The 27,309-nt window shown below is 46.0% G+C and overlaps 2 protein-coding genes across 2 annotated transcripts; both read left to right on the forward strand.

The window, feature by feature from the left end:
* Window positions 1-367: 367 nt before the first annotated feature.
* LOC132593077 (uncharacterized) lies at window positions 368-27,114 on the forward strand. The gene is given in 7 exon segments (XM_088655994.1): window positions 368-501; window positions 2,032-2,517; window positions 2,714-2,795; window positions 15,538-15,620; window positions 18,325-18,451; window positions 26,052-26,941; window positions 26,944-27,114. Coding segments are annotated over 7 exon segments (1,827 nt in total). The 5' UTR covers window positions 368-375; the 3' UTR covers window positions 26,977-27,114.
* On the forward strand, window positions 10,724-15,133 carry LOC148684166 (zinc finger and SCAN domain-containing protein 23-like). The gene is made up of 2 exons (XM_088656037.1): window positions 10,724-10,797; window positions 14,574-15,133. The coding sequence occupies exon 2, from the start codon at window positions 14,642-14,644 to the stop codon at window positions 15,116-15,118; it is 477 nt and encodes a 158-aa protein (XP_088512163.1). The 5' UTR covers window positions 10,724-10,797; window positions 14,574-14,641; the 3' UTR covers window positions 15,119-15,133.
* Window positions 27,115-27,309: the final 195 nt, after the last annotated feature.

A 27,309-nucleotide genomic window follows, 5' to 3' on the forward strand; every position in this document is an offset into this window, starting at 1 on the left:
GCAGGATCAGGCCAATGGGGTCCCCGTATTGAGTCCAGCCTCCTGTTCTTCTGGAAAGCCCACCAGCAGGAAGAGTTTTCACTCTGCACCGCAGGAAGAAGCACTTTCTCCTCTGCTCTCCATCTTCCAACAATCTGTGTCAGGGTTTCACTTTTATTCTTTGTTTATATTTTATGTCCAAATGCTTTCATCTGCTTAATAATTGGGAATTTGTGGGCTTTATGTTTTTGTAGTTATGGTTATCATTATTCCTGTTATTAGGATAGTGCTATTAGAATGCTGTTATAATAGAATCCAGTTCTCCAGAGCAAAGGTACCTCCTTCCAAGGGTTAAAATGAAGTGAGTCAGAGATTCCTAGAGAGGACCGGAAATAAATGCAGTGTGAGGGGGGGGGAGAGCAGGTCCTCCCAAGCAAAAGCCTTCATGTCCTATCCTGCAAGGGGGTGGGTTTTGTCTCCTCTGCAAGGAGAGGGGGGCTGTTTCCTCTGCTCTGGGATCTGGTGAGTCTCTTCTCTCTTCTTGCATAGGGTGCATTGGGGCAGGAGCTGCAGTGGAGGATGCATGCTCGGGTGGGGGGCTGTTCGGCTCATGCAGGGGGAGAACCCCCAAGTCAGGGAGCAGAGGGTCCTCCTCCTGCTAAGAGGTAAAGGACCCCTGGACGGTTAAGTCCAGTCAAAGGCAACTCTGGGGTGCAGCGCTCATCTCGCTTTTCAGGCCAAGGGAGCCGGTGTTTGTCCACAGTTTCCGGGTCATGTGGCCAGCAGGACTAAATAATAATAATAATAATAATAATAATAATAATAATAATAATAATAATAATAATAATAGCTTTTTTCTGGGGGGATGCATAGGTACACATACCCCTAAACATTTTCTGAATCTAAGTTTGGCCTCATTGAGGGGCAGTATTTCAATATGAGTAGGAAAATGAGAGTACCCCTAAACATTTTTTTTAGAAAAAAGCACTGATAAGAATAACAACTTATTACTTATACCCTGCCCATCTGGCTGGGCCTCCCCAGCCACTCTGGGTGATTCCCAATAGAATATTAAAAACAAAATAAAACACCAAACATTAAAATCTTCCCTATACAGGGCTGCCTTCAGATGTCTTCTGAAAGTCAAATAGTTCTTTATCTCATTGACATCTGAAGGGAGGGTGTTCCACAGGGCAGGCGCCACCACTGAGAAGGCCCTCTGCCTGGTTCCCTGTAACCTCACCTCTCACAGGGAGGGAACCGCTAAAAGGCCCTCAGAGGAGGACCTCAGTGTCCAGGCTGAATGATGGGGTTGGAGACGCTTTTTCTGGCGCTTCTGATGCAATAGGACACCATGACGGAAACCAGAGCACCCAGAAACACTGTTTACCTTCCCGCTGCAGCGGTACCTATTTATCTACTTGCACTGGCGTGCTTTGGAACTGCTAGGTTGCCAGAAGCTGGGACAGAGCAACGGGAGCTCCCTCCATTACGGAGATTCGAACTGCCAACCTTATGATCAGTAAGCTCAAGAGGTTCGGTAAAGCCAGAGCATGAGGCGAGTTCTCAGGAGGTCTGCAACTGTATTATTTATTTGGACCCATACACTTATTGCCACTTTAGGGAGGGGTCCCTGGGTCAGGGAAAAAGTGAGGAGTTTATGGATTATTTAATTTCTATACCTCATTTATATTAGAAATATCTCTAAGCAGTGCACAGGAAACGAAAGCAAGCACAGGCTACGTAAACAAAAATATTGCAAAAATACACAGTTGCATATAAAAATGTATCTATATGATACAAAGTTACTCATATAGATAGATAAATAATGCAAATCAATGAAATTAATAAACCCCATTTATTAACCAGATGGAAACATTGGGACATAAAATGTACACACACCCAAAAAATGAAAACCTGACCTATGCAAAAAAATGAATAAACACTATTAGAATATGGAGGGCAGAGACACATCCACACTTAATAGAGAACTTTCTTAATGCTCCTGACAGTGTGCAAATTTTATAACAGAACAATGAATTTGCTTTGTAGAATTTGCCAGCACCTCTCATTCAGAATTTGACAGGTGAAAAGGGGGATTCCTTACATTCTCTTGGAAGCTTCCCGAGAGCACAGATGGATGAGCAAGACTCAGCTGGCCTTGAAGCAGGAAGAGGCCAGGCCATGGAAACTGGGAGCAGTGGGGGATTCTGGGAAAGCTCCAGGCAGAAGATCCTGGGCGAGGAGGACACCCTTCGCTCAGAGGCGCAGAACCACCAGTTCAGGGAGTTCTGCTACCAGGAGGCCAAAGGACCCCGAGAGGTTTGCAGCCGACTCCACCACTTTTGCCACCAGTGGCTGAAGCCAGAAAGGCACACGAAAGCTGAGATGCTGGACCTGGTGATCTTGGAGCAGTTCCTGGCTGTCCTTCCACCGGAGATGGAGAGCTGGGTGAGGGAATGTGGAGCGGAGACCAGTTCCCAGGCAGTGGCCCTGGCCGAAGGTTTCCTCCTGAGTCAGGCAGAGGAGAGGAAGCAGGTGAGAGAGACTTTCCTCTGGATACTCCCAAGGGGTTCAATAGATAAAGGAGAGCATCCCAAATGCTCTACCAACGGCCCATCCTTTTTTTTTGGAAAAGCATCCAAGGAAGGATATCAGAAACCTCTAAAGTTTTTGCCTCTGCCATTCTTATTCTGATACTCTTCCCCATTCTCTGTTTGGAATCCTATTTCAGGAAAAGGATCTTTTTGCAGAAACGGGTCCTGATTCCTCTGAGGCAGAGAGGACTTCGCTGGACACCAGAGAGAGGCCGCTGGGTAAGGAGGAAGGAGTTTTTCCTCTGTGTGGTCACATTTTGGCGATTCTCAAACTACTCTGGGTTCTTTCAGTATTTTGGGGGAGACACTTGAGGCCAAGAGCCCAATGGAGAGGAGATGTATTTTAACATAACTAAAATATAAAATGAGGACAAACTCCCAAATGCACCTCTGAGAGAAGCATCTTGCTCTCCTGTCTCCCCACTTCCCTTTGTCTCTCGCAGGTGAAAGAAGGATGCTGGCAAGACCTCCTCATCTATCTCTTCATCCTGGTGGAGGGGAAGCAGCGGCTGAGGAACCGGATCAGGTAGGGGGAAGGAGCCTGGGGGGGGGATAGGCTGAGGGGTGGGGCACTAAAATGCACAATTTAAAAATTCCATTTAGACATTATAATAAGCATCCATAGTTAAAATGCGCAGTGAAATAAACCCAATAAAACACCACCACAACAAACAGGCAGAAAACAGCAAAACAATGTGTAGTAAAGGTAAAGGGCCCCTGACCATTAGGTCCAGTCGTGACCGACTCTGGGATTGCAGCGCTCATCTCGCATTATTAGCTGAGGGAGCCGGCGTACAGCTTCCAGGTCATGTGGCCAGCATGACAAAGCCGCTTCTGGCGAACCAGAGCAGTGCACGGAAATGCCGTTTACCTTCCCGTCGGAGCGGTACCTATTTATCTACTTGCACTTTGACGTGCTTTCAAACTGCCAAGTTGGCAGGAGCTGGGACCGAATATTTATGCTGTCTAAGATGACGACCTTTTTACTCTTCTTTCAGGGCTCAGTTTCGTTTGAAGATGTCGCTGTTTGTTTCACGGCTGAGGAGTGGACATTGCTGGATCCTGACCAGAGAGCTCTGCATAAGGAAGTCATGGAGGACAATTGTGGGATCTTGACCTCTCTAGGTATGGTTCCCTCTTGAATCATAATATTTGTTTTGAAATTCCATAAATATATCTATGTGCCAAGCCTCCCATATTTTGATTGATCTCAACAGCACCACCTAGAGCACCTGGGATTCTCACACCCCCACAGCTCCCCTTGAATGGAGGGCTAGGGACTCTTTTGCCTGTGAATATTATATATTTCTCCATTCATGCCTTTTTAAACCATGGTCTGGCTGGTTTGAACTACCATGGACTTTTAAAAATATAGACTTCAGAGTGGTTAGGGAATCATAGAATCATAGAATTGTAGAGTTGGAACTGACCCCAAGGGTCATCTAGCTCAACCCCCTGCAATGCAGGAATCTCATCTAAAGCATCCATGACAGATGGTCTTCCAACCTCTTCTTAAAAACCTCCAAGGAAAGAAAGTCCACAACATCCCGACGGAGACAGTCCCACTGTTCAACAGCTCTTACCCTCAGAAAGTTGTTTCTGATATTTAGTCAGAATCTAATTTCTTGTAACTTCAAGCCATTGGTTTGGATCCTGCCATCCAGAGCAGGAGAAAACAAGCTTGTTCCCTCTTCCATGTGGCAGCCCTTGAGATATCTGAAGATGGCTATCATATCTCAGTCTCCTGTTTTGCAGGCTAAACATATCCAGCTCCTGCAACCGTTCCCCATAAGGCTTGGTTTCTAGACCTTGGATCATCTTGGCTGCCCTCCTCTGCACACATTTCAGCTTGTCAACATCCTTCTAAAATTGTGATGCCCAGAACTGGAAACCCTATTACAGATGTGGTCTGACCAAGCCAGAATAGAGTGGTACTATTACTACCCTTGATCTGGACACTAGGCTTCTGTTGATGCTGCCTAGAAGATCATTTGCCTTTTTTGCTGCTGCATCACACTATTGTCTCATATTAAGCTTGTGGTCAACTAAGATCTCTAGATACTTTTCACATGTACTACCGTAAAGCCAGGTGCCCCCATCTTATATTTGTGCATCTTGTTCTTCCTGACATTTGTCCGTATTGAAATTCATTTTGTTATCTGGGGCCCAGTTCTCCAATCTGTTAAGGTCATTTTGAATTCTGGTTCTGTCTTCTGTCTGGTTCTGTGACATTAACTACCCTTCCCAGTTTGGTGTCATCTGAAAATTGGATGAGCATCTCCTAAATTTCTTCATCCACGTCGTTTTATAAAGGCATTGTACAACAGATTCCAACAATTTTTTTGTTTTTGCTTTTGTCTGCTCTGGTCTGGTTTTTTTGTTGAACAAAGAGATGACAGACAATAGAGATGGCCCAGATACCATGATTGAGTCAAACAAAATAGAAAAGAGACAGTCTTGCCAAATCTCAGGTTTCCATAAATATTGTCCATGCATGCCAGTCAACAAAGGCAGTGAACCCTGAAGAAAGTCCTTCCATCTCACTCCCTTCCGTTCCTCCTCTCTCAAAAGTGTTGATGAACATTGTTCAATAAGGGGGGGAGGGGCTCCATTTCTTCCTATGGCTCTAATCCATTTCTCTCTTCATTGCAGGTGGTGATGGACTGGAAATTAAGAACAAGGGAAACCATGACAAAATCCACACAGAGAAGCCATATCAATATTCGGAGTCTGGAAAGAACTTCAATCAGAGCTCCCGTTCAATTTCCCATGAAAGAAATCTCATTGGGAAGGAACCCTATCAGTGCTTGGAGTCTGTTAAGGGCTTTCATATAAGCACAAGTGTCTGTCGACATCAGAAAATTCACAGTGGGGAGAAACCATATCAGTGCTTGGAATGTGGGAAGGGCTTTGTCTGGAAGATAAGTTTGACTTCCCATCAAAGAATTCATAGAGGGGAGAAACCATATCCGTGCTTGGAATGTGGGAAGAGGTTCAACCAGAGAGCCCATCTCACTTCCCATCAAAAAATTCACACAGGGGAGAAACCGTATGAGTGCCTAGAATGTGGGAAGAGGTTCAGTCAGAGGACCCACCTCAGTTCCCATCAAAGAATCCATACAGGGGAGAAACCGTATCAGTGTCTGGAATGTGGAAAGGGCTTCAGTCAAAGGGCCCACCTCACTATCCATGAAAGAATTCATACAGGGGAGAAACCATATCAGTGTACGGAATGTGGGAAGAGCTTCAGTAAGAGTTCCGTTCTCACTAACCATCAAAGAATCCATACGGGGGAGAAACCATATCATTGTTTGGAATGTGGGAAGTGCTTCAATGAGAAAACTAATCTAATTTCCCATCAAAGAATCCATACAGGAGAGAAACCCTATCAGTGCTTGGAATGTGGGAAGAGCTTCCGTAAGAGTACTTTTCTCACTTCCCATCAAAGAATCCATACGGGGGAGAAACCATATCAGTGTTCGGAATGTGGTAGGAAGTTCAGTCAGAAGGCCCACCTCACTTCACATCGGAGAACTCATCCAGGTGAGAAACCCTATCAGTGCATGGAATATGGGAAGAGCTTCAGTCACAGCATCTCTCTCACTTCCCACAAAGAATTCATACAAGGGAGAAACTATAACTGTCCTTGGAATGTGGAAATACCTTTGAAAGATCAAGCTCACTCCCCATCAAAGAAGTCACAGCGGGGAGAATCATAGGAGGATGGAATCCTAGAGTTGGAAGGGATTCTGATGGTTATCTAGCCGAACCATCTGCAAAGCAGGAATCTCAACTCAAGCATCCACGAAAGATGACCATCCAACCTCTGCTTAAAAACTTTCAATGAAGAAGAGTCTGCCACCTTCTGATGGAATCTGTTCCTCCAGTCCAGGCATCCCCAAACTGCGGCCCTCCAGATGTTTTGGCCTACAACTCCCATGATCCCTAGCTAAGAGGACCAGTGGTCAGGGATGATGGGAATTGTAGTCCAAAACATCTGGAGGTTCAAAGTTTGGGGATGCCTGCTCCAGTCCAATAGATCTTCACTTCAGAAGTTCTGCCTGATGTTTAGTCTCAATCATCTTTCCTGTAACTTGGAGCCATTGGTTGGTGTTCTGTCCTCCGGAGCAGGAGAAATCACATCTTCCATGTGACATCCCTTTAGATATTAGAAGGTGCCTATCCTATCTCCACACACTCTTCTCTGTGATAAAACATCCCCAGCTCCCTCAAGCATTCCTCATGTCTCAGTATTCAAGACCTCCCTTTTTTGTGATAATACTGTGTTTTGTTTTATTTTCCATATAGAAAGTTACATTTTCCATATAGAAAGTTACATTTGTTAATCAACCATTATATTCCAATTCAATAAAACGAGCAACTTCCCGCTTAAGAGAATTGTTCATGCAGCTTCCCTTGTGATTTAAGGTTCAGGTTTCTTACTTCCCTGGGACAGCCCTTGAGATCTCTCAGGTATCATATCTCCTCTTAGGCACCCTGTGGCATTCGAAACCATGTGCTTATGTATACAAAGTTAATTTTTAAATAAATAAGTTGTGTTCCAACACACACTTCATTCTTCACTACTTTAGGGGTGATGTGTTCAGGGAAGAGTTCTCTGGGGTGCCACCAGGAATAAAGGGATAAAGGGGGTGTTTGTTGGAAGACCCAGTCAAGACCCAGCTCACAGCTGTGCCCCCTGAATGCAGTGGGGAGGTGGCGCAGGAGGGTTTGGGCGCTGCCAGAGCCCCTCTGAGCGAAGGCGGTGGCAGCACAACACAGGGAGATCAACTAGACTTCTGCATGAGCAGAGCTCATCTAGAGCTCTTCATCAGAGCAAACCTGGCTACTGTATACAGCAATGAGCGTCTCACCAGACACGGGAGGGCAATGAAAAGCATAATGAAGAAGAGAGACACCTTCCAAGACGCATGGACCTCTTTCTTTAACTTTGTTAATGACCAAAATCAATACCTTGTTATAACAACCGCTCAATATTCTCGGTGGAGAGGTTATGCTAACCCAGAGGTTTCCAGCCTTTTTGAGTCCACGGCTCCCTTGACTAACTACATTCTTTCTGCAGCTCCCCTGTGGGGCTCAGGAGCCGTTATGCCACCCCTTGCCTGCAGAGCTGGCAGCCCCTCACCTTTTCAAACACCCTCCCTTGGAGAGTGTTCCCTCAGCGGCCTCCTCTCCTCGGGAGTCCTCTGGGCAGCTGCTGCCACCCCCCCCCCGGTCTCTGAGCCGCCCCTCTGCCCCAAAGAGAGGTGCCTCCTCACCCTGCCCCACAGGGGCCTGGGGCTTGTCTGTCCATTTCCACCAGCAAGGGCTGGCAGACTGGCTGGCTGGGCTCCCTCGCCCGCTTGAGTGCTTACTCCAAACCTCCTTCAACTCCTGGTAAGGAACCAGCACCCCCTGGCCAGCCCCAGAGGCACCATTCGCCAGGGGAGCTTGTAACCTAGGCTGCTGCAACAAACAGCAGTGCCAGCGACATGAGAGGGAATCGTAGGAGGAAGGGAGGAAGGAAGGAAGGAAGGAAGGAAGGAAGGAAGGAAGGAAGGAAGGAAGGAAGGAAGGAAGGAAGGAAGGCCAGAGTTGCCCGCAGCACCCCTGAGCATCACTCAAGGCACCCCAAGGTGCCACAGCATATGGGTTGAAAACCACTGTGTTAAGTAATATGTTTGAATGTTGAAGGTGTGTGTCTAGAGACAATGGATAAGAGAAACACCGTTAGATGTACTGCTGGACAAGCGTCACGAGTCCAGAGTCCCTCAGCATGCCCCTAGTCATCTCCACAAGAGATCGAAACTTTCCCTCCATGCTTGAGTTTTGTTGCATGGTGTGGCTCGCACACCTCCCCTTCCTCTTCCAGGAGGGTTCTCATGTGGCTCGAGGTAAACTCACCTCCGTTGTCGCCGACTAGAGTTGTAGGTTTCCTCTGAAACTTGTTGCTCTCTGTGGCAAGGTATTTTATAAACATCTCCACTGCTTCACTTTTCTCTTTTAGAAGATACACAACACAGTACCTTGAGGAAACATCCAGAAAAATTAGAATGTACTTATTCTTCCCTAAGGCGGGAACATTAAGCATGCCACACCCATCTGCGCACACTACACTCTGGTGCTTTTCTGTTATACATGAAGGAAAAGAAGCCTTAACACTTTTCTCAGTGACGCAACTGACACACTTTGTTGTGGCTGATGCATTTTGGATTGCCTTCGTCCCTGTAGCAAGCTGCTTGCATTGCAATTCCACAGGGACTTTGATGTCTCTGTGGCCAAACCTTCTGTGCCAGAGTTCTGGATCTGCTTCATCTTTGACAAGCTGAAACATTTGCAGAGCAGGGCGACCAAGATGACCAAGGGTTTGTGCGCTTGTGTGTGCCACATTTGCTGTCTGGGGTTCTGAAAGATTTGCCTCGTAGACTGTTAATCAAATGTGCTTCTGCATACACCTGGCCATCTTTGGTCGCTTGTCATTTCCCCATTCAAAAATGTATAAGGAAACCTTTCCAGCCAAGGTGGACACCCTGGGAATGTTGCAATTCAATTGTGGGACATACAGGGCATAATTCTCCCTTAATTGGGACTTACAGGGGAGAAACATGGCAAACTGAACGCCTTTCTGTCAGCAAGTTGCTTTCAGAAATAATAATGTGGTGATTGATGATAGCCAAGATATTGGCTACTGCATTCAATCTGGATCTAAGAGTGAATCAGAATTGTAGAGTTGGAAGGGACCCCCAGGGATCCTCTAGTCCAGGGGTCAGCAACCTTTTCCAGCCATGGGCCAGTCCACTGTCCCTCAGACCATGATTGGGAGGGGTGGCTAATACCCCAGAGGACAGAATCACACTTCAGAATGACCTTAACAGATTAGACAACTGGGCCAAAGCAAACAAGATGAATTTTAACATGGAGAAATGTAAAGTACTACACTTGGGCAAAAAAAAATTGAAAGGTACAAATACAGGATGGGAGACACCAGGCTTGAGAGCAGTACATGTGAAAAGGATCTAGGAGTCCTGGTAGACCACAAACTTGACATGAGTCAACAGTGTGATGCAGCAGCTAAAAAAGCCAATGCAATTCTGGGCTGCATCAAGTGGAGTATAGCGTCTAGATCAAGGGAAGTAATAGTACCACTGTATTCTGCTCTGGTCAGACCTCACCTGGAGTACTGTGTCCAGTTTTGGGCACCACAGTTCCAGAAGGATACTGACAAGCTGGAACGTGTCCAGAAGAGGGCAACGAAAATGGTCAAAGGCCTGGAAACGATGCCTTATGAGGAACGGTTTCGGGAGCTGGGTATGTTTAGCCTGGAGAAGAGAAGGTTAAGGGGTGATATGATAGCCATGTTCAAATATATAAAAGGATGTCATATAGATGAGGGTGAAAGGTGGTTTTCTGCTGCTCCAGCGAAGCGGACACGGAGCAATGGATTCAAACTACAAGAAAGAAGATTCCACCTAAACATTAGGAAGAACTTCCTGACAGTAAGAACTGTTCGGCAGTGGAATTTGCTACCAAGGAGTGTGGTGGAGTCTCCATCTTTGGAGGTCTTTAAGCAGAGGCTTGACAGGCATATGTCAAGAATGCTTTGATGGTGTTTCCTGTTAGGCAGGGGGTTGGACTGGATGGCCCTTGTGGTCTCTTCCAACTCTATGATTCTATGGACCAGGGGCGAGACCTTGGGGGTCATAGGAGGCAGCTGGATGAAGATGTAGACCCAGTGTGTGGTGGCTGTGAAAAAGGCAAACTTCACGCCAGCGATCGTTAGGAAAGGAGTTGAAAATAAAACTGTAAATACCATGATGCCATCATAGAAATCTACGGTGCGACTGCATTTGGGGCACAGTCTCCAGTTCGGCTCGCCTCTCCTCAAAAATGTTATTTGTAGAGTTGGAAATAGTTTCAGCAAAGAGCCAACGAAATGTCCAAGGGGGGTGGGGTGGGGTGGCCGACTTTCCTATGTAGCGTTTGGGGATGTCTAGTAGAGGAAAGCCGAGTGAGAGGCAACTTGCTGGAATTTGACAGATTTAAGCCTTTTCTCCCGTTGCATAACGGGGCTGCGCTGGCTTGCAAAGGGTTAAAAGGAACTAAGCTGGATTCCTAGAGAGGAGAGAGAAACTACCGGTGGGGGTGGGATGTGAGCCAAAGCCCTTCCCTCCCAAGTGCCTCTACTCTGCAGGTGCTGCCTCGGTGGTCTCTTGGGAATCCGGTGGGTCTCTGTTCTCTTGCATAGGGTGCAATGGGGTGAAGGGGGGTGCATAGGAGGGCCTTCTCAGCTCATGCACGGGGTGGGGGGGGGACCTCCATTCCAGGTAGCAGAGGGTCCTGCTTCTGTTCTGCCCCCTTCCTTCTCTCCTGCAAGCGCAGCCTGGGGGGCTCCTGCTTCTGCAAGAGGAGGGGCGCAGTTGTCTCTCTGCTCTGCCCCTTCTGGGCTCCGGTGAGTCTCTTCTCTCTTCTTGCAAAGGGTGCAAAGGGGGGCAGGGCTGCAAAGGAGGGAGCAGGCAGGGGGAGGGATGCTCAGATCATGCAGCTGGGGGGAACCGCCCCCCAAGTCCGGGGAGCAAGGAGCCCGCTTCCTCTCTGCAAAGCCCGGGAGGGGGCGAGGTCCCAGGGCGCCTGCAACTCTTTTCTCCTTTTGGCCCTTTGGGGAGGGGAGGGAAGGAGGCCCTGCAAAGAAACCCAGTTCAAAGCATTGATCACCAGCAAGGGAGGGGCCGAACAGGAACATTTGGACTTAAAATATACGCAAAAAATAAAAAGGAAAACCTGACCTATGCAATAAAGAAAGTCTGTTGGAAGATGGAAAGCGCTTCTTCCTGCGGTGCAGAGTCAAGCCTATGGAACTCCCTGCCCCAGGATGCAGGGCTGGGACCCGTGCACGGAGGAGGAGGGGCTCTGCTTGGCTTCAGGCGGGAGGGCTGAGCTCTTGTCTCCCCAGCGATGCTCCTGAATCCCAGGGAAAGAGAGGGGCTCTTGCGCCCCAGTCCTGCTGGGGGGCTTCCCATTGAGGCCCCAGTAGGAACAGGAGGGGGGAATCCAGAGGGGCCCCACTGGCCTGATCCTGCAGGGCTCCTCTTCTCATGCTGAGCTCCTCAGTTGAAGTGAAGCTTTCCCCACCACCACCCATGAATCAGACAAGGGTGTTATCCGGACTCCTGGCTGACACTCATGTGCCCATTCAGACATGCAGCAGAGGATCTTTTGAGCGTTGAGCATCACTGGAGGTCTCCCCATCCAAGGAAACCGAGGCTGGAAAGAGGAGCAGGATCCCTTGGAAAGACTCTCTCAGGGTTGCTTGAGTTGAGATTCCTGCATTGCAGGGGGTGGGCTGGATGACCCTCAGGAGACCCTTCCAAATCTACAGTTCTCTGACCCCAGAGCCATCTCAGGACAGCCCACTATAGGAAAGTTTTTAAATGTTTATTTATATTTATTTATATGTTGGAAGCCTCCCAGAGTGGCTGGGGGAACCCAGTCAGATGGGTGGGGTGTAAATAGTATAATAATAATAATAATAATAATAATAATAATAATAATAATAATAGTAAAGGAATAGGAGGTCCTATTTTCATTAGAGAAATGTTGGAGGGTATGCAGTCAATCTTCTTTTCAAAGACCTGGACTTTCAACAATCTTTTTGTTTGCCTTGCGTAATTAAATGTAATCCTGCCTTTGCTCTGCTAAGTACTTTGCAGCATGGAATGATGATGATGATAATTCTTCAATAATAATAATAATAATAATAATATGTAATAATTCCTCTGCATTGTTTTCTCTGTGCTCGGCTGAGGTGCCTGTGGCTCAGCTATTTATGCCTGTTGCTTGGCAATTTTGGGCCTACTTCTGCTTACTACATTTAATAATGATAATAATAATAATATTAATAATAATATTTATAGCCTGCCCATCTGAGTAGGTTTCCCCAGCCACTCTGGGCAACTTATTCTGCTGGGCTAAGTCATTACCTAGAAGTCTTTGCACATCTTTCTCTTCCCAGGCTCCTATTGGGGGGTTATTGGTTTTGGTTGTTTTTAGTATGTATTTTGTGTTTTGAATATTGTGATTTTATGATGTGAGCACCCTGAGACCTGTGGCTATAGGGCAGTATACAAATAAAATTAATTTTATTAAATGAATCCTCTGATGCATGAAACCTGCAAAGTGTTGAATTGAGCCTTGTCATAATCCTACATATTTTTATTAATGTATTTGTAAGTTGTCTGTCTGCAGCTATGAATTATTATTTTTTAAGAATCTGAGAAACTGGTTTCTTTGGTGGCAGATAGAAAAATGAAGTATAACTTGTCTTCGCATCCTTGGTAGAACTGTCTCCTTTTAAGGGAAATCTCTTTTATTTACTACGCCGACATTTCTTTCTCCCCTTTCTGCCCTCAGTAGCATCTCCTGCGCTTGAGGGACATTTCTTTTTGTGCCTCTTTTCTCGCCCTCTGGATCTGACTTTCTGCATCTTCCGCCTGAGTTTTAGCTCAAAATATGTCCTTTTATTGCCAGCGGAGCCTCTTTTTCCTTGTCCCCCTTTTTCCAGCCAACTGAATCTGTTTTCTTCCAAGCCTGAGCTTCTCTGTCAGGTTTTGGTTTCCTCCATTTTGTCTCCTGCCTGAAATTCCCTCAGAGGTTTTTCCCTCCATTTCTGCTTCTGCCCGACTCTCTCCTCTCCCTTCTCCTCACAGAACCATCTTTCCCTCACAAAACAGACAACTTTCTGTAGGAATTCATTCTCCTCATGGGTTATATTTCCTGCCCTGACTCTTCCACCATTTGAGGCAAACCCTCCAACTCTCTAGGACTCCTCTAGATATATTTTCAACCACCACAGGTTATTTCTTGGGTTTTGTGTGAGGGAAACCTTAAATGCTTGGAGACTCAGGGAGACATTGAACGAATAAGAAAGGTTTTATTTACAAAACCAAGTTGGGTCAGGAGTTGTGTCTTTTCAGGAAACAGTGAACTTCTTAATGGCACTAAATCTGAAGATGTAGTAAATGCACAGCTTCTCTTCAACTTCTCTTGCTAAAAATCAATATTTCCACTTCAGGTTCCTAGAAGAGGAGGTGAAATGCTTCCCTCGGTTTCTCTTTCCTCCTTTTCTCAGTGATGAGTTTAATCCTTTGGACGCAGCACAGCTTCCTTCTCTGCTTCAAACTTGGGCTCACTTTCCCTCAGTTTCCCTCTCTCTTGGCAATCCCACTCCTCAGGGGTTTCCAAATAGCAACGCATATATGGCTCTGCGGGGGTTAAGCTGTGTAACACTATTATTATTATTATTATTATTATTATTATTATTATTATTATTATTTTATAACCCACGCTTCCCCTTGAGTTCCCAGGGAAGAAGACATCATTAAACACACTTTTAAAAACCATGTAAAACAAGTTACAGTGACAGAAAGAAACCGAGTTGTTCTTTTCCTGGCTTTTTAGCACTTTCCCACCCAGAGGGACTTTGGCCTCACCCACTTGGCCCTCAGGGGGTTTCCCTGATCAGGATCTGGCCCTCGGAAGAAAGAAAAAGGGACGTTGGAGATGCAAAGTGCTAGAAAACAAGACAGAAGCAGAAATGAAATGTGCCCTGAAATGGGGCTGGGAGGGAGAGCAACTCTTGAGGAGCCCAGGATTAGGACCCTCAATAGAGACTAGTGTCCACATTACAATCAGAATAAATGAATCATTGTTCTGACTTTATTCCTGGATGAACACACTGAAAGGCAGGAGCCTCCAGGCTGATTCATCTCACAGAAACCCCTTCAATTGACTCCACTTTTGGCCTGGTCACTTTCTCCCTAGGAGGGCAAGAGGATTTCTTCTTCTTCTTCTTCCTTTCATTCTTCCAGAAAGCTCAGAGTCTGGCCTGTGATGTAGTCATACTCTGGTTCCTAGCAAGACTCATCCACACTTGCTCAGGGGACCTTCTTCTTCTGCTCACTGTGTGCCAATTTCATAACAAAACAATTATTTCCTTTGCAGTATTTTCCAGCACCTCTAAATCAGACAGACAAAACTTGGCCAAAGAAAAAATCGATTCCTTCCTAAAGATGGATGAGCAAGACTTGGCTGGCCCTGGAGAAGGAAGAGGCCATGCTATGGAACCTGGGAACAGTGGGGGATGCTGGGAAAGCTCTGTGCAGAAGATCCTGGGTGAGGAGAACACCCTTTGCTCAGAGGTCCAGAGCCACCAGTTCAGGCAGTTCTGCTACCAGGAGGCCAAAGGACCCCGAGAGGTTTGCAGCCGACTCTACCACTTTTGCCACCTGTGGCTGAAGCCAGAAAGGCACACGAAAGCTGAGATGCTGGACCTGGTGATCTTGGAGCAGTTCCTGGCTGTCCTTCCCCCGGAGATGGAGAGCTGGGTGAGGGAATGCGGAGCAGAGACCAGTTCCCAGGCGGTGGCCCTGGCCGAAGGGTTCCTCCTGAGTCAGGCAGAGGAGAGGAAGCAGGTGGAGAAGCAGGTGAGAGAGACTCTCCTTTGGATACTCCCAAGGGGCTCCAAAGAGGAGGCAGAAGATCCCTAAATCCCATCCTTTTTTTTTTTGCAATGACATTGGATACCCCCCAATTTTTGGTCCCAGCCATTCCGTTTCTAACCCTTGTCTACTACATTCTCTATTACAAATTCTTGTTGCTCTTTCAGGAAAAGGATCTTTTTGCAGAAACGGGTCCCGATTCCTCTGAGACAGAGAGGACTTCACTGGACACCAGAGAGAGGCCGCTGGGTAAGGAGGAAGGAGTTTTTCCTCTGTGTGGTCACATTCTGGTGATTCTCAAACTAATCTGGGGGTTCTTTCAGTATTTGGGGGAAGACACTTGGGGCCAAGAGGCCAACGGAGAAGAGATGTATTTTAACATAACTAAAATATGAAATGGGCACAAAGGCAGCTCTGAGAGAAGTATCATGCACTCCTGTCTCCCCACTTCCCTTTGTCTCTCGCAGGTGAAAGAAGGATGCCGGCAAGACCTCCTCATCCATCTCTTCATCCTGGTGGAGGGGAAGCAGCGGCTGAGGAACCGGATCAGGTAAAACAGCAATGTCTAACCGGTTGACCACCATCGACAGGTACATCCCCTGGAGACAGGGGCGTAGCGAGGCGCCGCGACCCCCAGGGTGGCAAATTACCATGCACCCAGGGGGCACGGTGTCGCTACGTAACGGTGTAATGACATCACCGTGACCCTATGCTGACTGCGCACGCGCTGGATCCGCTGCTTGCACAGTCCATTCGGGGGGGCCGCTGTCGTGCCGTGGCTCCACGGAGCGCCGCTTGCGCACGGTGGCCTGTTAAACCGCCATACACCGTGGAGCTGCCACACACCAGCAGCAGCACCCAGAACGGACTGTGCAAGTGCTGGATCTAGCGTGTGCGTAGTCAGCACGACCCCATGCTAGATCCGGTGCTTGCACAGTCCGTTCAGGGTGCCGCTGGCTGTGGTAGCTCCACGGAGCGCCGCTCGCACACGGCGGCCCGTTAAGGGGTGTTGCACAAAAGCAGCACCCCGTAAGGGCCGCCGCGCGCATGCGGCACACCGTGGAGCCGCCGCACCCCGGCACCCCGAACAGACTGCGCATTTGCGGGCGGAGGCAAGGGGCGGGCCAGGGAGGGGGCGCCGAGTGTCACCCTCCAGGGTGGCACCCGGGGTGGCCCACCCCCTACGCCTCCCCTTGCTATGCCCCTGCCTGGAGATTGCTGTCGATTGCGGGATGATTATAGATGACTAGTCATGAAGCCCGTTAAATTAATGGGTGGTAGAACAGACCTGGTGCTCTAGCAACCTCGGGGACATGCGCAGAGCTGACATTGCTCGCCCGCCGCCACTTGTAACGGCCACTGCCGCTTAGAAGTAAGTCCATGCGAGAAGTAAACGGCCTCGCGAGTGCGGCTGCGTGCAGCTATCTCGCGCGTCCTCTGGATTCTCTCACGAGAGCTGCTCCGAACGCCGAGAGGCTGAGCTCCCTTATGCGCCGGCCAACGCGCTCCGTCTCTGCGCTCCAAGTCCCAACGGCTGTCTGGGGGGCACATGCGCAGTAGCGCAATCCCACGGACACAGGGGCTGGACGCAGAGACACTTGCACTTTATTATATAGGATGTGGTAGAAAAAACTATCTCCACCTCCCACACCTCTCTCTCTGTTCCTCCATGGCCGACAATTGTTGAGACATTCGTTGGGTAAACGCTGTGCTTGCTTGTTAGCTTTGGAGTTGTCTGTTAATTCCCCCCCCATAAAACTCAGCAACTGTGCCACCCCCCTAAATAAAGCTAAACAACTATGGGCAATGCTCTCCTGCCTCACTGCTCCTCCTCCATCCAATGAAATGGGTAGACCACTGCCAGTTTTTGTACACTGGGAGTAGATCGCAGTCTCTTTTTTTTTTTTTAAATTAATTTTTATTGATTTTGCATATTAACAAAGCAAGGAAATAAACACATAAACAAAAAAAATAACATGTTTTCCTCCTTCTTCCAACCCACCCCCCCATGAGGTATTCCCATGGACAGTGCGCAGTCGAAGGTGGTACATCTTGTAGTTGGGTTTGTCCCCACCCCCCTCCTCTCCCCAGAACCCCCCCCTGCCACCGAGAGATCCTAGGGATATAAGAAGAGAGCGGGTGGGTGTTCACCCAACTATTTATCTAAACTTGATCAAAAATCACCCAAAAAAAGAAAAAAAGAGAAAAACCACAGGAATAGGGGAAAAAAAAGGAAAAAGAAAAAAGAACAGCTGCAAAAAAAGAAAAAAAAGAAAAAAAAGAACAAATGAAAAAACAAAGAGGAACAATTATTAATTATTCCTTTCTTTTCTTTTTTTTAAAATCATTGTATTATTATGGGCTTCCCCTACCTCCCCCTTTTTCTGATTTTCATCTTTAACTCCATTTTTGCAGTTTTCTTCTCATATTCCCCATTCTATTTTCCAAACTCTCTAAACTTACTTCAATAGTATCCTTATTTCTATTAAATTTATTTTCTAACATCTTTTCCCATTTCCTTCCTCCCCTCCTCCCCCCCAGCACTCCCTCTGCCACCGAGAGCCCCAGAGGAGAGAAAGGGAGAGGCAATGGTTCTTTTTCCAATTGGGATTTCCCTCCCTCCCCACCCTCCCCACCCCAGGAGCCCCCCCTGCCACCAGGAGCTCCCCGTAGATCGCAGTCTCTTGGGAGTTGGTGCCTGAGGTAAAGGGAAGGAGCCTTGTGGGGAGACAGTCATAGGGGTGGGGCAACCAGGGAGATGAGATTCTGAGCCCAAATAAATCTCCCCGCTAAGGGCATTTCTCTCCCTTCCTCACTGCTTCTGTCAAACTGCCCTTAACAAAGGTTCAAAATGCCATAAATTAAGGTTTATGCACTCAGGATAATGAGTAGCCCCTTCACCTTAACTCTGAATGTCACTAGCATTATTCATTATAAATTGTTTTTAGGACATCTGGAGAGTCTTTCCATCCCAGAACAAAACTCAGGGAGAGGAGAGAGGGATTATTCCATTTGGCAAACTGGATGCACAGAGAGAATGATCTGAATAAAACAAGGTGGAGTTCCACCCATTTTCACTAAGATTCATACCATCATTAAAATACACTGAAAGAACTCCATTAAAGCATTATAAGAAGCATCAATAATCAAAATGTGCAGCAGACCAATCCGATTAAAACAATCCAGGCAGGAAGCAAAAGAGCAACGTGCAGGAAATAACCTTTTTGCTGCCTAAGAGGATATTTTTCTTTCAGGCTTCAGTTTCTTTTGAAGATGTCACTGTTTCTTTCACGGCTGAGGAGTGGGCGTTGCTGGATCCTGCCCAGAGAGCTCTGCATCAGGACGTCATGGAGGAGACTTGTAGGACCATGATCTCTCTTGGTAAAGTTCCCTGTTGGGTCATCATATCTGCTTTGGAATTCAATAGATATTTCTCCGTGACAAACCTCCCATATTTTGCTGGATCCCAACATTGCCCCCTAGATCACCTGGGATTCTCACACCCCCACAGCTCACCTTGCATGGAGGGCTAGGGACTGTTTTGTCTGTGGATATTGTTCCTCCGGGAAGAAATATCAACAACCTCAGATATGCAACAGATATCCCATATGGGATGGAAAGACTCTCCAGATGTCCTAAAAACAATTTATAATGAATAATGCTAGTGACATTCAGAGTTAAGGTGAAGGGGCTACTCATTATCCTGAGTGCATAAACCTTAATTTATGGCATTTTGAACCTTTGTTAAGGGCAGTTTGACAGAAGCAGTGAGGAAGGGAGAGAAATGCCCTTAGCGGGGAGATTTATTTGGGCTCAGAATCTCATCTCCCTGGTTGCCCCACCCCTATGACTGTCTCCCCACAAGGCTCCTTCCCTTTACCTCAGGCACCAACTCCCAAGAGACTGCGATCTACGGGGAGCTCCTGGTGGCAGGGGGGGCTCCTGGGGTGGGGAGGGTGGGGAGGGAGGGAAATCCCAATTGGAAAAAGAACCATTGCCTCTCCCTTTCTCTCCTCTGGGGCTCTCGGTGGCAGAGGGAGTGCTGGGGGGGAGGAGGGGAGGGAGGAAATGGGAAAAGATGTTAGAAAATAAATTTAATAGAAATAAGGATACTATTGAAGTAAGTTTAGAGAGTTTGGAAAATAGAATGGGGAATATGAGAAGAAAACTGCAAAAATGCAGTTTTCTTCTCATATTCCCCATTCTATTTTCCAAACTCTCTAAACTTACTTCAATAGTATCCTTATTTCTATTAAATTTATTTTCTAACATCTTTATTTTCTAACATCTTCTAACAACAACCTCAGATATGCAGATGACACAACCTTGATGGCAGAAAGCGAGGAGGAATTAAAGAACCTTTTAATGAGGGTGAAAGAGGAGAGCGCAAAATATGGTCTGAAGCTCAACATCAAAAAACCAAGATCATGGCCACTGGTCCCATCACCTCCTGGCAAATAGAAGGGGAAGAAATGGAGGCAGTGAGAGATTTTACTTTCTTGGGCTCCTTGATCACTGCAGATGGTGACAGCAGTCACGAAATTAAAAGACGCCTGCTTCTTGGGAGAAAAGCAATGACAAACCTAGACAGCATCTTAAAAAGCAGAGACATCACTTTGCCGACAAAGGTCCGTATAGTTAAAGCTATGGTTTTCCCAGTAGTGATGTATGGAAGTGAGAGCTGGACCATAAAGAAGGCTGATCGTCGAAGAATTGATGCTTTTGAATTATGGTGCTGGAGGAGACTCTTGAGAGTCCCATGGACTGCTAGAAGATCAAACCTATCCATTCTTAAGGAAATCAGCCCTGAGTGCTCCCTGGAAGGACAGATCGTGAAGCTGAGGCTCCAATACTTTGGCCACCTCATGAGAAGAGAAGAATTCCTGGAAAAGACCCTGATGTTGGGAAAGATGGAGGGCACTAGGAGAAGGGGACGACAGAGGACGAGATGGTTGGACAGTGTTCTCGAAGCTACGAACATGAGTTTGACCAAACTGCGGGAGGCAGTGCAAGACAGGAGTGCCTGGCGTGCTATGGTCCATGGGGTCACGAAGAGTCGGACACGACTAAACGACTAAACAACAACAACAACAATTGTTCCTCCACTTCTGCCTTTTTGCACAAGGATCAGGATGTGGACAGGCTTTCTGAGTGTTCAGGGAAGTGGAAGTCGCTTCTGTCAGATTTTAGTTTCTGTCCATTCTTTGGTTGAGCAAAGGGACTTTTTATTTTTTAACAAAGTATAATAAGCCCAAGCTCTTTATATCCTTATTCCAGACCCAGAAGAGCGAACCCTCCCAGCTCTCACCTGGGAGCCTCGTCCCCTTTCCTCAGCCCTTCAGCTTCTCTCCATCACCTTCCTTATCCAAGATATGAAAATTCAAAAAAAAACAACACACACACATGTAGTTGATGTTGACAGAAAACTAACAAAAATTAAAAGTAATAGGTAACGCAAGATAAGAAAATGATAAAACATAAAGGGAAGGAGTGTCTTCTGCTTCTCTGTCTGCCAATTATGCATATAACATTCAAAATATTCAAATTATTCATTCCAGAAGAACTTCTGGCTTTCTTGATATCCAGTCTTTTCTCATTCTGCAAGATGGTATTTCTCAATCTTCCCTTCCAGGCCTCTTGGCTTCACCTTTATCCAATCAGAAAGTTCATTGGTTGTTTTCATTAAATTTCCAGTATGGCCATTCTCCACTTCATTATGATGAATTCTCGTCAAGGCTTCTGACAAATCTTAATAATATCATGTTGTTGTTGTTTAGTCGTTTAGTCCTGTCTGACTCTTTGTGACCCCATGGACCAGAGCACGCCAGGCACTCCTGTCTTGCACTGCCTCCCGTAGTTTGGTCAAACTCATGTTGGTAGCTTCCAGAACACTGTCCAACCATCTCGTCCTCTGTCATCCCCTTCTCCTAGTGCCCTCAATCTTTCCCAACATCAGGGTCTTTTCCAAGGATTCTTCTCTTCTCATGAGGTGGCCAAAGTATTGGAGCCTCAGCTTCACGATCTGTCCTTCCAGGGAGCACTCAGGGCTGATTTCCTTCAGAATGGATAGGTTTGATCTTCTTGCAGTCCATGGGACTCTCAAGAGTCTCTTCCAGCACCATAATTCAAAAGCCTCAATTCTTCGGCGATCAGCCTTCTTTATGGTCCAGCTCTCACTTCCATACATCACTACTGGTAAAACCATAGATTTAACTATACGGACCTTTGTAGGCAAGGTGATGTCTCTGCTTTTTAAGATGCTGTCTAGGTTTGTCATTGCTTTTCTCCCAAGAAGCAGGCGTCTTTTAATTTTGTGACCGCTGTCACCATCTGCAGTGATCAAGGAGCCCAAGAAAGTAAAATCTCTCACTGCCTCCATTTCTTCCCCTTCTATTTGCCAGGAGGTGATGGGACCAGTGGCCATGATCTTGGTTTTTTTGATGTTGAGCTTCAGACCATATTTTGCGCTCTCCTCTTTCACCCTCATTAAGAGGTTCTTTAATGCCTCCTCACTCTCTGCCATCAAAGTTGTGTCATTTGCATATCTGAGGTTGTTGATATTTTTTCTGGCAATCTTAATTCTGGCATGGGATTCATCCAGCCCAGCCTTTCGCATGATGAATTCTGCATATAAGTTAAATAAGCAGGGAGACAATATACAGCATTGTCGTACTCCTTTCCCAATTTTGAACCAATCAATCAGTTGTTCCATATCCAGTTCTAACTGTAGCTTCTTGTCCCCCATAGAGATTTCTCAGGAGACAGATGAGGTGATCAGGCCCTCCCATTTCTTTAAGAACTTGCCATAGTTTGCTGTGGTCGACACAGTCAAATGCTTTTGCGTAGCCTGTGAAGCAGAAGTAGATGTTTTTCTGGAACTCTCTAGCTTTCTCCATAATCCAGTGCATGTTTGCTACTTGGTCTCTGGTTCCTCTGCCCCTTCGAAATCTAGCTTGCACTTCTGGGAGTTCTCGGTCCACATACTGCTTAAGCCTGCCTTGTAGAATTTTAAGCATAACCTTGCTAGCGTGTGAAATGAGTGCAATTGTGCGGTAGTTGGAGCATTCTTTAGCACTGCCCTTCTTTGGGATTGGGATGTAGACTGATCTTCTCCAATCCTCTGGCCATTGCTGAGTTTTCCAAACTTGCTGGCATATTGAGTGTAGCACCTTAACAGCACCATCTTTTAAAATTTTAAATAGTTCAGCTGGAATATCATCACTTCCACTGGCCTTGTTATTAGCAGTGCTTTCTAAGGCCCATTGGACTTCACTCTCCAGGATGTCTGGCACAATCTTTCTGGTATAATTTCTCTGTCTATTCTTGCCACCTCTTCTTGATGTCTTCTGCTTCTGTTAGGTCCTTTCCACTTTTGTCCTTTATTATGGCAATCTTTGCACGAAATGTTCCTTTCATATCTCCAATTTTTTTGAACAGATCTCTGGTTTTTCCCATTCTATTGTTTTCCCCTATTTCTTTGCATTGCTCGTTTAAGAAGGCCCTCTTTTCTCTCCTTGCTCTTTCTTTGGAAATATGCATTCAATTTCCTGTATCTTTCACTATCTCCTTCACATTTTGCTTGCCTCCTCTCCCCTGCTATTTTTAAGGCCTCATTGGACAGCCATTTTGCTTTCTTGCATTTCCTTTTCCTTGGGATGGTTTTCGTTGCTGCCTCCTGTATAATGTTATAGTTCTTCAGGCCCTCTGTCCACCTAATCTAAATCCTCACTTCCACTGTGTATTCATAAGGGATTTGATTCAGATTGTATCTTACTAGCCCAGTGGTTTTTCCTACTTTCTTCAGTTTAAGCTGGAATTTTGCTATAAGAAGCTGATGATCTGAGCCACAGTCAGCTCCAGGTCTTGTTTTTGCTGACTGTATAGAGCTTCTCCATCTTTGGCTGCAGAGAAGATAATCAATCTGATTTCGATGCTGCCCATCTGGTGATGTCCATGTGTAGAGTCGTCTCTTGTGTTGTTGGAAAAGAGTGATTGTGATGACCAGCTTGTTCTCTTGACAGAACTCTATTAGCCTTTGCCCTGCTTTGTTTTGAACTCCAAGGCCAAACTTGCCAGTTGTTCCTTTTATCTCTTAACTCCTTACTTTAGCATTCCAATCCCCTATAATCAGAACAACATCCTTCTTTGGTGTCATTTCTAGAAGATGTTGTAAGTGTTCATAGAATTGTTCAATTTCAGTTTCTTCAGCGCCGGTAGTTAATGCATAAACTTGGATTAAAGTAAAGGGACCCCTGACCATTAGGTCCAGTCGTGACCGACTCTGGGGTTGCAGCGCTCATCTCGCATTATTGGCTGAGGAGGCCGGCGTACAGCTTCCAGGTCATGTGGCCAGCACATGGAAACGCCGTTTACCTTCCCGCTGTAGCGGTACCTATTTATCTACTTGCACTTTGACGTGCTTTCAAACTGCTAGGTTGGCAGGAGCTGGGACCGAGCAACGGGAGCTCATCCCGTCGCGGGGATTCGAACCGCTGATCTTCTGATTGGCAAGCCCAAGGCTCTGTGGTTTAACCCACAGCGCCACCCGTGTCCCTAAACTTGGATTACTGTGATGTTAAAAGGTCTGCCTTGGATTCGTATTGAGATCATTATATCATTTTTGAGATTGCATCCCAGTACAGCTTTTGCCACTCTTTTGTTGACTATGAGGGCCACTCCATTTCTTCTATGGGAGTCTTGCCCACAGTAGTAGATATAATGATCATCCGAACTGAATTCTCCCAGTCCCGTCCATTTTAGTTCACTGATGCCCAGGATGTCAATATTTATTCTTGCCATCTCATTTTTTACCACATCCAGCTTACCAAGGTTCATGGATCTTACATTCCAGGTTCCTATGCAATATTTTTCTTTACAGCATTGGACTTTCGCTTCCAGGCACATCCGCAACTGAGCGACCTTTCGTCTTTGGCCCATACACTTCATCAGCTCTGAATCTATTTTGTATTTGTCCTCCACTCTTCTTCAGTATCATGTTATACGCCTTCTGACCTGAGGGGCTTGTCTTCCAGTGTCACAACTTTTATATCCCTGTTGTTTTTGTCCATGGAGTTTTCTAGGCAGGGATACTGGAGTGGCTTGCCAGTTCCTGCTCCAGGTGGATCACATTTAGTAAAAACTCCACTATGACCTGTCCATCTTGGGTGGCCCTGCATGGAATAGCTCATAGGTTCTCTAAATTATTCAAGCCCCTTCGCCACAACAAGGCAGTGATCCATGAAGGAGAATAAAAATATCATAGTTTGTGCCTATTGTGTCTTCGTTAAATCAAACATGAGAGCAGTACATGTGAAAAGGACCTAAGAGTCTTGGTAGACCACAGACTTGACATGAGTCAGCAGTGTGATGCAGCAGCTAAAAAAGCCAATGCAATTCTGGGCTGCATCAATAGGAGTATAGCATCTAGATCAAGGGAAGTAATAGTACCACTGTATTCTGCTCTGGTCAGACCTCACCTGGAGTACTGTGTCCAGTTCAGGGCACCACAGTTCAAGAAGGATACTGACAAGCTGGAACGTGTCCAGAAGAGGGCAACCAAAATGGTCAAAGGCCTGGAAACGATGCCTTATGAGGAACGGCTTAGGGAGCTGGGTATGTTTAGCCTGGAGAAGAGAAGGTTAAGGGGTGATATGTTCAAATATATGAAAGGATGTCATATGGAGGAGGGAGAAAGATTGTTTTCTGCTGCTCCAGAGAAGCGGACACGGAGCAATGGATTCAAACTTCAAGAAAGAAGATTCCACCTAAACATTAGGAAGAACTTCCTGACAGTAAGAGCTGTTCGGCAGTGGAATTTGCTACCAAGGAGTGTGGTGGAGTCTCCTTCTTTGGAGGTCTTTAAGCAGAGGCTTGACAGCCATATGTCAAGAATGCTTTGATGGTGTTTCCTGCTTGGCAGGGGGTTGGACTGGATGGCCCTTGTGGTCTCTTCCAACTCTATGATTCTATGAAACTTCGTTCCATAAAATATGGCCCTTTTTCCAATTGATCATTGCAGTTCAAAGAAAAAGGAAACAAATTCTTTTCATGCCATGCCCTCCAGTCTTTCTCCAAACTGATTTCCAATATATGAGAAGCTTTTCCTTCCTGTGTATTAATTTCCATCTCAGTCCTCAGTCTTTGCCACCTCCAACCATTCATAAATCTCTTCTGGCTTTGGAACAGCTTTCTTTCTTTCTTTCATCCCTTCATACAGTTGTAAAGCTGTGGACTTTTCTTCATCTACTGCTGTCTCAGGTTTTTCTCCCAACAGATTCTGTCCATTCTCTCATCTGCAGTCTCTCTCAAACCTCTCCAGCCATTCTGCACATTTCATCTCTTAGCTGCCGGTTTATGACATTGCAAAAATCAAAAGGCATTCAGTGTTATTTCTGCTATAATTTACTAATTATGATCTATTAGTTCTCCCTTGATCATCTCCGCTTCTCTGAACTTTTAAAAAGTTACCATCGGTTTTCAGTCCATTCCGCATAGGAAAAACAATCGAAGAAAGGAGATTTACGAACAGTGTAGCTTACAAGTTAAAGGCAAAGTTTCAGAACTGTATATTCATTTTGATCTTTTGAAATCACCAGTACTTAGTTTTGAGCTTTTTTAAAGATATTTTCCAGCCCCATTTAGAATTCTGTCATTATCCAGCAATTTAATTCTCCCCTGGATTAAATTGGTAATTGGTAGTCAGAGAATCCAATTCATATTCAAATATACCTCTGACCCTGCAGCGGGAGTTGGTTCGATGATTGAGCCGAAAAAATTTCATCCCAGACAAGAACAGGCTTTTTGAATCTGAATTTCCCATAAATATGTCAGTGAATGTCAGTCAGGCAGTGAACTCTGCAGTAAAACTTCCCATCTAACTCCCTTCAGATCTTCCTTTATCACAAATGTTCATGAGCATTGTTCAAAAACTGGGAACTCCATTTCCTTCTTAGGCTCTGATCTGTTCCTCTCTTCGTTGCAGGGGGTGAGGAATCAGAAATTAAGAACATGGGACAACACGACAAAATCCACACAGTGGAGAAGCCATATCAAGATTTGGAGTGTGGAGAGAACTTCAGTCAGAGTTCCCATGCCACTTCCCATCAAAGAAATCCTACTGGGAAGAAACCCTATCCGTGTTTGGAATGTGGAAAGAGCTTCAGTGACAGCAGCAATCTCGCTTCTCATCAAAGAATTCATACAGGGGAGAAACCATTTCAGTGCTTGGAATGTGGAAAGAGCTTCAATCACAGCTCACATCTCAAAGCCCATAAAAGAATTCATACCGGAGAGAAACCATATCAGTGCTTGGAATGTGGGAAGAGCTTCAGTCAGAGCAGCCCTCTCACTTCGCATCTAAGAATTCATACAGGGGAGAAACCATATCAATGTTTGGAGTGTGGAAAGAGCTTCAGTCGGAAGAATAGTCTTACTTCCCATCAGAGAATTCATACAGGGGAGAAACCATATCAGTGCTTGGAATGTGAGAAGTGCTTCACTACAAGAAGTGACTTTCATCAACATAAGAGAATTCATAGTGGGGAGAAACCATATCAGTGCTTGGAATGTGGGAAGAGCTTCAGTCAGAGGGCCAATCTCACATCCCATCAAAGAATTCACAGTGGGGAGAAACCATATCAGTGCTTGGAATGTGGAAAGAGCTTCAGTCGCAGCTCTTATCTCACTTCCCATCGAATAATTCATACATGGGAGAAACCATATCAGTGCTTGGAATGTGGAAAGTTCTTCACTACAAGCAGATACCTCCGTCTACATCAGAGGATTCACAGCGGGGAGAAACCATATCAGTGCTTGGAATGTGGGAAGTTCTTCACTACGAGCAGATACTTCCAACGGCATCAGAGTATTCACAGCGGAGAGAAACCATACCAGTGTGTGGAATGTAGAAAGAGCTTTTCCAGGAAGGACAGTCTTACTTCCCATCAAAGAATTCATACAGGGGAGAAGCCGTATGAGTGCTTAGAATGCACAAAGTGTTTTGCTGCAAGAAAAGAGTTATGGCGACATAAGAGAATTCACAGTGGGGAGAAACCCTTTCAATGCCAAGAGTGCGGAAAGAGATTCACCTTGAAGCAAACTCTCACTTCCCACCAAAGAATTCATACAGCAGAGAAACGTGAATAGGGCTTGGAATAGAATAGAATAATTTATTGGCCAAGTATCAACCATACTTGGAATTTTGCTTCGACTACATTGCAATGTGAAGAAAAAAACGTACC

The sequence above is a fragment of the Zootoca vivipara genome, chromosome 12, assembly GCF_965207765.1.
Source record: "Zootoca vivipara chromosome 12, rZooViv2.hap1.1, whole genome shotgun sequence".
Lineage (NCBI taxonomy): Eukaryota > Metazoa > Chordata > Lepidosauria > Squamata > Lacertidae > Zootoca > Zootoca vivipara.

What these genes read in the sequence shown, in the direction of transcription:
- LOC148684166 (XM_088656037.1), top strand. Translation starts at nt 14,642, where the DNA reads ATGGATGAGCAAGACTTGGCTGGCCCTGGAGAAGGAAGAGGCCATGCT.